The sequence below is a fragment of the Populus trichocarpa genome, chromosome 6 (assembly GCF_000002775.5).
Source record: "Populus trichocarpa isolate Nisqually-1 chromosome 6, P.trichocarpa_v4.1, whole genome shotgun sequence".
Classification (NCBI taxonomy): domain Eukaryota; kingdom Viridiplantae; phylum Streptophyta; class Magnoliopsida; order Malpighiales; family Salicaceae; genus Populus; species Populus trichocarpa.
In genome coordinates this window covers 8367708-8378521 of record NC_037290.2, presented here as the reverse complement: position 1 = coordinate 8378521, position 10814 = coordinate 8367708, and the positions used below count along the sequence as shown (strand labels likewise).

The 10814-nt window shown below is 30.9% G+C and overlaps 1 protein-coding gene across 1 annotated transcript; it reads left to right on the top strand.

Annotated features, from left to right (window-relative positions):
• Positions 1–9093: 9093 nt before the first annotated feature.
• On the top strand, positions 9094–10597 carry LOC7468083 (transcription repressor OFP1). Its single transcript, XM_002309144.4, has one exon. The coding sequence runs from the start codon at positions 9281–9283 to the stop codon at positions 10496–10498; it is 1218 nt and encodes a 405-aa protein (XP_002309180.1). The 5' UTR covers positions 9094–9280; the 3' UTR covers positions 10499–10597.
• The last annotated feature ends 217 nt before the right edge of the window (positions 10598–10814 follow it).

Below are 10814 nucleotides of genomic sequence, written 5' to 3'. Positions count from 1 at the left end.
AAACTCTTTTGGCTTTTTTTTTTTTTTTGTGAGTGGTTTTTTTTTTATTATTAATATGAATATTCAAGCTAACTTACATGTATTTTAATTAATTTCATGAGCTCTAAAATTAACGATCATATAAGCTTTCAGTGATTATTATATTAGCAACCACAAAACTTAAATATCATACCACATATTTTCTTTAGTTTGATATCATGATTCCAAGTTTTGTTACATTAGTTGGAATTTGTTCTACCCTTTGTCTGTTATGATCCGCTTGTCAAATGATATGGCATATAGGGCACGGGATATTGTTTTCCTTTTGATCTCAACAAAATCATGAATACCAAGAGTATGTTTGTTTTGTGTTGGATATTTTAAATGTTAAATGTCTTTTTTTTTAATATTTTACAATATTTTTTTATAATATATTTTACATATAAACTATTTTTTAAAGGTGATTGTGGTGGAAAAGAAAGTGGTGGTGAGATAATGTTATGAAGAAGAAGGTGGTTGTGAGATGATGATGGTGATAAGATAATAATAGTTTGTAGAGGAGGTGGTTATGAGATGATGGTGGTGATTATGGAGGAGATGGTAGTGGTAGTAATGAGATGGAGGTAGTGATTATAAAGAAAAAAGGATGTGGTGGTGAGATGGCGGTGAAATAATGTTAGTTGTGAGATGTAGATGGTGGTTGAAATAATTAGATAAATGATATTGTAAGAAGATTACTATTCATAAAATATTTTATGAAATTTCATGAATTGAAAATATTTTCTAATAAATGAATTAAGTTTGAAGATTAATTGTAAAATGTTTTTTATTAACCGGTTTTTCCATAAAATATTTTACTAGAAATAAACACAAGAAAATATTTTCTTGAAACAAACACGAAAAATCTGAAAAATATTATTCTATAAAACACTTTACTCAAAACAAATCAACCCTTAAATTACAAGTTAAGTAGATTGCTCAAGAAGTGGCATCCAACAAAACAAATAAGGAAAACAATTAATTAGCTAAATCATAGTTGTTGATCTCAGATATAGAACCTGTTTGGCTATGTGGTGGCGTCCACGTTTCCTGCGGCTAAATTGTGCAAGTTGTGTGGTTAAGTAACAACTGCTTATTATTGTACATGGGGCCCATGCAATACTGCGTTTGAAACGCAGGAACAAAGGAAGCAGCTAGGAGCTGCTTCCTGCACGTTGCAAGAAAAGAACCATGCTTCACTGTTCAGTGAACAATGGATGCATGGCTCCACTGTTCACTGAATAGTTTTTTTTGTTTTTTTTAATCAGTGTAATTAATTAATTTCACTCGCACTGAACGTAAACAACAATTTTTTTTTTGTTTTTTTAGTTTAAGGTGCATTACATTTACTTGTACTATAATCTCAATTTTATTCTTGATAATATTTTACCTAATTTTATAGTTTTTGTCAGATGAATTTTGTACGTAATGGAATTGTAGATAGTTTAATGAAACAATAATTTTTTTTTATATATATAAAGTATGATTTATTTCACGATGTAATAACAATAGTTAACTCCATAATATTTAAATTAAAGACCATCAATATTAATATATATTTTATAAAATTATTTTATAACCTCAATTTCAAAAGCATTTTTAACCAAACACATTAAACTATTTTTTTTTCAACTTCAATTTCAACCATAGTTTTAACCAAACACCTATTTTTTCAAACCAACCTCAACTAAAAGTACTTTTTATAAAACAACTTTTTTCAAACCACAACCACAACAGCTACCGCAATACAATACACACTCGTAATTCTAATTTCCATATCGCCAAGTCATGGCCGCATGTCCAAAGAAATGGCATCTCCCTCTTGAACAATGATAAAAGAGTTGCATACCAGAGGACACCACATTGCTGACTTTCACCATTGTCGTCGTCGTCATCTTTGAACACTTGTCCCAACTACCCATCTCCAAGTCAGTAAAACATGCTGCAGACACAAAGCAGGGTTCTGGATGTGTCAGGGAAAGCCATATATCAGGGGAAAGGGGCCATGGTTGATGCTATAAGACAGCCCACCTTTAAAGTTTTCACTATCACAATCAATGTTCTAATTTAGACAAGAGCGTAGGCAGAAGCTATGTATATAGAGTTGTTTCAGCAGTAAATTTGTCAGTGAAGAAAAGCTGTTCATTATTGAAAAGATATAATGGTGAGTGCTGCATGGTGGGTTCCTTTCCTGATCTTACTTTATGACTATCATTAGAGAATCTTCAACGCGAGATGATATTTAGAAAGATTCAAATAGGTAATAAGACTTCTTAACCATTTTGTAACTCACCTACATTTCCGATGAAATCATCGACTAATAAAAAAAATCATCGGTAATCCCGTTGAAAAATTAGTAATTCTTTTTTAGTTATATAGATGTTAATTTAAAAAACAACAAAAATCACAATAATACCAAACAAATTAAATATCAAAATTTTATTAATTTCAATATTAATTTTATAACAATAAATACATCATTACACATATAAAGATGAAGGTCGATGTGAGAAATCCTGGGCTAAAAGTACTGTGATGAGGAGTGGGATATTATAAAGCTATATATTCCATCATTTTCTCCAAATTTCGCCTATTATCTGGCTTTCCTTTCTTTTTCTAATTTTACTGTTATCTTTATGACTTATTTTAGGACCCTCGCTTTAAGTTTCAACGTTGACTGGTCTGGGTTGAACTGTTGTGTGTCTAAAGTTGAAGCATTACGACCCAACTTCATTTCTCTAGCCGATGTTATAGATATTTTATAAACCTAATTTCTATCGGGTCTATTAATTGCTCTAACATCTAACTATAACTGAAGATCACGAGAATGATAGGTGACAACGTCTTCTCCATATTTTTCAAACATTGTGGCATTATATATATATTTTTTTAAAAAAAACTCAATTATAATTAAAAGAATTATGACAATTACATTTAAAAAAAAAACTTATAACAAATGCATCTCTGTTACTTATAAACATCTCTTGTTATTTATAAACTTCCTTGTATGCATGCTACAATTCTATTATTATTATTTTTTATATTGAAAGCATGTTTAAGATTAAATATGCTTTTATATGTTTATAGTTTTAAATATTTATAAACTTTAGGTTTTTGTTGAATATTCTTTAATTAACATGTTTTCATGATGATAAACTTAAATATTAGTCTAATATATATTAACAGAATTTGGATTTTCATATGCAACTTGTGTGTTGCTCCAGTAATGCAGATGGCGATGTTCATGTCTCTCCAAAGACAATCTTCCTTCGGTTGACTGGTGGTGGGAATTAATGGGATAAGATCGTTATTTTCCTTTGATTATTTATTGTAATGTTTGAAGGTTAGTTTGTTTTTGTTCAAAATGAAGCTCTAGCTTAATTTAAATTTCAAACCCAACATCTAATTAGTTTTTGTTCAATAGTTAGGTTTGCCTTAATTCGTGATCATTGTAAGTTTGGATTTGAAACTTGATGAACTTCTCAATAGAAAATTAAATATAAAGATTTATATGGATCAATTAGTTGGTTTCGTTGTAAAAGATCAGAAATGCAAAAATTACAGACTTCACAAATTTATCTATGAATTAAAACAATCATTTAAAAATTAATATCTTTAATTTTATTGAGCCATCATTACTGACGGGTTTATAATAATCGAAGAACATCATTGTGTGTATGTTAAATAGTCCAATATAAGTTTTATCATCTTATCATTTTACATGAAAGATATGTTTATTGCTGAAAATAATAATAAAAAAATGTCATTATATATGGATGACTCATTCATTGCTGAAAATGATTACCTAACAAAGTTGAGATTGTTCCAAGCTTTAAAATGAAAAACAAAGCAAGTTATATACTTGATGTTAAAATCATTAGAGATATATAAAAAAAAAAACTTTTGGGTTTTTTCCAAGAAAGAAGGTTCGTGATTGTTTATGTAAAGTTGTAAAATTATACGCCCCGCGAACGTTTCTTATTTAGAGTTCATGTATGTTTGATATTGTGGTAATTTTTATGGTTATAATTTAAAAAAAATTATTTTATAAAAAGTATTTTTGGTTGAGGTTGGTTTGATATTTATATATGTTTGGTTAAAACTGTGGTTGAAATTGAGGTTGAACAAAAGGTAGTTTAATGTGTTTGGTTAAGAATACTTTTCAAATTGAGGTTATAAAATAACTAAAAAAGATATATATATTAATGATGGTTTTTAATTTAAATATTGTAGATTTAACTACTGCTGTTACATCATGAAATAAATAATACTTTATATAAAATATTTTTTATTGTTCCATTAAACTATCTACAATTTCATCACGTACGAAATCCATCTAACAAGGACTACAGTTTTTACGGTTTCCTGAGCGTGCAACAATATCAAGTAAAATATCATTAGGAATAAAATTGGAATTGCGATCAGATTCTGCAAATGCTACGTCATTATGTAATCTCCTTCTAATTTATGTAGTGTCATTGAATAACGTTAAATACTAGTTTTTTGAATAAAAAACAATTAAAAATAAAAAAATAATTGGATTTTTTTACTAGGTCGGACCCTGTCCAATGCATTTAGGTTTGGACCAGACCCTGTTCGACTATGAACATTGAAGAGTGAATTAATTCACTCTCCATTGTGAAGATGGCAGGAGAAGGAGAAGCAGCTTGAAGCTGCTTTCAGTAAACTTGCGTTTTGAATGTAAAAAATACTGGATCCCACAAACAATAAATTATGTTTAGTAATTAACCAAACAGTTTTTTTCTGTGGTCTGCTTCAAACTTAGAAGCAACCACATAAATAAATACTCTAAAACCAGTGCCATAGTTATTTCTTATTTTTTATATTTGATTTTTTTATGTTTTAAAAATATTTTTTTATTAAAAATAATATTAATATTAGTTTTGGGTCGGATCATTATCAAACCGGATTAAGTTAGATTCATATTTGATCTATATTTAGTATTTAGTAAACATGTTAAAGAATCCGAATCATTATTAGACTTGAATTATAAAACTTGGGTTAAGATCTGATTCATGGACAACCCCTCTTGTAAGTCATAAAACTTGGGTTAAGATCTGATTCATGGACAACCCCTCTTGTAATGTTGCTTGTTTGGGCTAAAATTATTTAATAACCATGTAAGAAGTCCAAATCAAATCAAGTCTACAAAATTAGATAGGCACAAAAAAAAAATATCCAAATCAAACCTACTTTATTACGTGGTAGGATAATAGGTCTGTTATATATATTATTTTCTTATTATGTGTTTTGTATGTATATTATTGAACTGCATGTATATTCTTTTTTACTATTTTTTCTACTAATACATTTAAAAATAAAAACAAAAGCATATTAAGTTTTGATCCAAAAAAAAATCGGTTGGTCGATGTGGTCGGATCAAAATAAGATGTTGCAGCATGACATGTTATTATTTAGGCTCTATTTGGAAGCATAGTGCAAATTATTTTCCCTTGAATTTTGAATGTATTTTTTGCTAAAAAATATATTTTTTATATTTTCAGATTGTTTTAATTCACTATATAAAAATTAATTTTAAAAAAATAAAAAAATATTATTTTAATATATTTATAAATAAAAACATTTTAAATCACAACTACTACCTGAATCTTAAAAACATTCTTAAAAGGGAGTAAAGGAAGTGACCGCAGCGTTTCAAAATCTGAATGACCTCTCTCGTAAAAGAAAGATCGGAAGTCGGACACACTCTCTGCAAAGATGAATGGTAGGAGTTCGAAGAATGCTGCAAATCCAAGTCAATCAATTCCGGGCTTTATGTTTTTTTCATTATTCGAATAATGTCTGAACGTTAATACAAATATCCGAGCTTATTGTTAACCACACTAGTTTTCTTGATCAATGCCACCGTCTGTGAACACAGCCAATATTTTGACTGTATTATCAAAGGGATTGTGATGCTGAAATTCGTCTTTCTAATTTAAAATTCAGAAAATGAATTTGGAGCAATTAAGGAGTTTTGAGTATCATTTGCGGTTTCTGTTTTCTGTCTCTTTGTTTTCAAAGGCGACATTGCTGAATTGCTCGTCGTGCATGCTAAGAATTATTTCATGCATGCTCTTGCTGTTTTAATTTGTTTTGGAAGTAAAAGGAAATATTTCTTGATTTTCCTTGTTATAGTGGGCAATGAACGTGTGCCGTATACTATATAGTCTGTAGGGAATTCGTGGGATTTAGAAGCTGTAGCTTTCTGCTTTTCCGTATACAAATGTGGTATCAGTTAAGAGGTAAATGATGATCCTGCTTCTAAGACATGAATCAATAAATAATTCAACCATTTCTAACAGAGTAATTCTTTGTGTTTTTCCACTATCAAAAACAATGAATATCTCCCTGCAGTAGTTTCTGAACATAAGGAATATGTTTAGCTCATGTTGTATGCCGTAATCTAGCCTCTTAACTTTCTTTGTTAGATGATGTCCATTCACCCACTTGATTTTGGAGACTCAATTATCGCTTGAAAATAAACCTGTTTCCAAATCATCCCCATGATCATCATTATCTCCAACAGCTGCAGTTAGCTCCTCAGCCGTTTTAGCCTGGTGCCTCCAATCTGTTCGAGTCACTGTACACAACATCATGCATAGGCAGCTAATCTGTGCTGCGAGTAGCCCCGGAAAACCAATTTTACATTTTAAAGTAAGGAGAATTGCAACCGGCAATCCGACGAAGCAGAAGGAACATAAGTTTATGCGTGCGCCGTCTTTAGGACGCGCAGTCCCTGTTAACAGTCCATGCCGTCTTTAGGCATGCATGGGCTACTTTAATCCATTGTGATGTTCAAGACCTATAAAATATAAATAAATTTGAAGCCCTCTAGTAAGGTAAGCCCAAGATATGTCCTCAGTGCTTATTTTGAAGCCCTGAAAAGTAAGGTAAGGTCTTGCCTTTTTAGGTTTCTTTCATGTCCGCCAATGATCATGATACAACTTCAAACTATGTCCTCAGTGCTTACTTTAGTGAAAACAATGGTCTCTACTCTTCACATCCATTCATAAAAACAAACAAAACTGATAAACAACACAACATCAGAGTGTCCATCCAAACGTAGATGATACAACTGAGAGCTTGTTTGTTAACGAGATAGCTTCTCCATTTGCTGTAAACTATACTTGGAGTGTGTTTAGTTTCTCTCCAAACCAGAGGTTCACTGCACGAGACCCATCAATAATTCAAATATAAAAGTAAACATATCACTGGGTTTAAATTGGTGATCAATAACTGGTAACAAAGGATCAAATACTAACCCGATACAGATTTGAATTTGTTTTTGTTTTTTTTTTTTTGGTAATATACCAGATAGATGTCACGTGATATGCCATGGACAAGGCTACATTCTTCCTAATATGAAAATAAAAAAGCTTAGAAAATAATAGCATTTTTAAAAGAGTACAAAAAATCTAAAACTTTGATCATTGATTCAATAATCTTAGATAATTTAATAATATGATTAAATAAAAAAAATAAAAAAGGCCAACAACTAATAAAAAAACACTTTCCATATTATGAAAAGATGCCCTCTAAATATTCTTAAAAAGTTTCAACGATTTTATTTAATAACAAATCAAAAATTAAATAAGAATGAAATAACCTCATAAAAAAATAAAAAAAATCTGAAGCTCAATTACCAGCAAAGTAAATGTTGAAAGACAAACTGAAAAAATATTAATTTTAAAAAATAACAAAAACACTTAACTCAAGTTAAAATCGTAAATTCACGGCCCGCTCGTGAGACTAGAAAACCCCGCACATAGAAAATTAAATAAAACAATGAAAGTTAAATATTCTCATGCAAAGTAAATAATTAAAAAAATTAAAAAAAATCAATTAAAATTAACATAAAAAACTTGAGTAATCTCGATTAACCCACATCTCGACTAACCCACGACTCGAGATATGAGATCGAGATAACCTCACAAAAAAAAGCGGAAAAAATCACGAAGCTCAAGGTCCAATAACCTAATGTTGAATAATAAAATTGAAAACAAAATCAATTTTAATAAAAAGGACATAAAAAAAAACTAAAGTTAAACAAAACTTATGACTCAGGTCATTAGACCATTATTACCCCATAAAAGACAAAGACAAAAAAAAATCACGAAGAAAACTCCTAATTATCCATTTTTTTTTAAAAAAAACAAAGCAAGTAACAATCAAAACAATAACCAAATATGGTATAAAAATTAAATAAAAAAAATAATGAGGGACTAAATTGAAAAATAAAATAAATCAAGAAAATGATAAAAAAAAACCTAAACAAAATAGCAATCAAAAGAATAAGGATCAAATTGGATAAAAAAATTAAATGAAATAAAATGTTGATGGATGAAATTGAAAAGAAATATCAACTTAAAAAGCATTAAAAGAAAAACATATAACAATCAAAAGAATGAAGACCAAAATTAATACAAATACAAACTTACATAATACATTTAATATTTGAAAGAGTTGGCGTAAAATCTGAGGTAAAGAGAGAGAAAAGATGAAGAAAAAGTAAAAAACAAAGTCTACCAGAGCTCAACCATTGTTCCGTCGTGCACATGTGTCTTAACAACAGGAAAAGGATAACGCAACGTTGATGCAGAAGGTCATGTTTGATCGTCATGAGACGTTGCACGCATCGCCAAAAAAACATTGACATCCCATTAAGTGATGCGTGCCACTTTTATTTTTTAATTACATTTATTCTTGTTAAAAAATTAATTACAATTAAAAAAACATGATGAAAATTAAAAAAAAATCGGTGGATATTAGTTTTATGTTTTTGCTTTCAAGAGTAGTATAATCATTTTATTGTGTAATCAAAACATTAAAATACTGAAAAAATTCTGGACCTTAATTTTAAATTTTTTATTTTTAAAAATATTTAAGTCATTTAACTGTACATCTAAAATATTAAATGATTTTGTTGGAAAACGACACATGTAATTTTAGTTTTTATTTTTAATTTAATTTTAATAAGGCACTGAAAGTCATTAACCCTTGGGCCCCATTCCCATTTCTTTAGTGCCAACTTTTTCACCATTTATGGACCACAGCACCCTCTCTTCAATTCCAATCCGTCCCTCTTTATTTATCCTCTCCACACTCTCTGAGTTTCAGCCAAAGCAGAGGCATAGACAATCCAACAATTTCTTCTGTTCCACTAGCCACTATCTTCACTCACAAACACAGAAACACAGAAAAGAAAACGAGTTGGGAGAAGAGAAGGGAGGGGTTTTTCATGGGCAACAATAGGTTCAGATTATCAGATATGATGCCTAATGCTTGGTTTTACAAGCTCAAAGAAATGGGCAAAACAAGAAACCATAACACCACCACTCATTCCATAAAGAAAAGACAAGCTACATCAGCTGCTGAAACTCAGCAGCCACCATCCAAACCAAAACATCCTCAATACAATCCTTATCCAAGAAAATCATACTACATCACTAGAGAGCTTATCTCAAGTGAACAAATACCTCACACTTCTCCAAGAAACTCAAAATCCACGTACACCAATTTTCCTGACCCCCCAAGAAGATCATCGAATCAAAGAAACAGGAGAAGAACCATCAAGGCCTCTCCTAAGCATGTCTCTGCAGGTTGTAACTGCCGTGCTACGCTCTGGACTAAATCAGATTCTCCTCCAGACTACTCAGCTTCTCTTTATGATGGTTCTCTTGACCAGGAGACAGATTTCTCTGACTCATTTCCACCAGAATTCAAGTCGGACAGTGCTCTTGCTACCGTCTCATTTGATAAAATGTTGTCTTGGTCAAGCTCTTGTGACTGCAAACTTGATTCTATTGACAATGATGGCATTGTTATCAGTGTGGATAAGAAGTCTACTGCTAGGAATTTAGATAATCCGAAAGTGTTTCATAGCATATCTGATCTTGATCTTCCTCCAATCGTAACAAAGCCTGCTAAATTTGATGATCAACTTGAAGATACCAAGAAGAAAGAAACCCAAGAACCAACCAAGTATAGAAGGAGTCCAGCTAAATACGAGGAAACAAATGCTCATGCCTCTTTATCTGTCAAGGTTGTAAAAGAAGAGAGCATTGCAGTGAAAGAATACAAGACCAGTTCTGTCCGGAGAAATTCTGTGACTTCACCAGGAGTCAGGCTAAGAGTCAATTCTCCAAGAATCTCAAATAAGAAAATCCAGGCTTATAATAATGGTCGAAAGAGTGTGTCATCGACGACAAGTTCATCGTCGCGGTCGCGAAGAAGCCTTTCGGATAGTTTGGCAGTTGTGAAATCTTCTTTTGATCCCCAGAAAGATTTCAGGGAATCGATGGTGGAGATGATAGTGGAGAACAATATCAAGGCATCAAAGGACTTAGAAGACCTTCTCGCTTGTTATCTTTCACTCAATTCTGATGAATATCATGACCTTATTATCAAGGTGTTCAAGCAAATTTGGTTTGATCTTACAGACATCAAGTTGAAGTGAGATAGATCTTCAATTGTATATTACCTTTTTCTTTATTTTTTCCAAATAACCATGTTGTCATTGTTATATAATCCAAATCGAATATCAGATAATTAAGTACATAGTGTATAGTTTTATCATGAGCAATTCTTGAGATTAGCATAAATAAATTAGATTTAATGTAGTTATATCATATTTTGTTTGCTCCCCTAACTTTCCAAAGGGGACAAGAAGGTAAAACGCAAGATTGCCCTGATATATCATGCATGCTGGCTAGCAACCACCTCAATTGACTAATTTCCAGCAAACCAACAAGTTATTAGATATTACTGTCCCA

Coding starts and splice junctions, on each gene's coding strand:
- LOC7468083 (XM_002309144.4), top strand. CDS start 9,281: ATGGGCAACAATAGGTTCAGATTATCAGATATGATGCCTAATGCTTGG.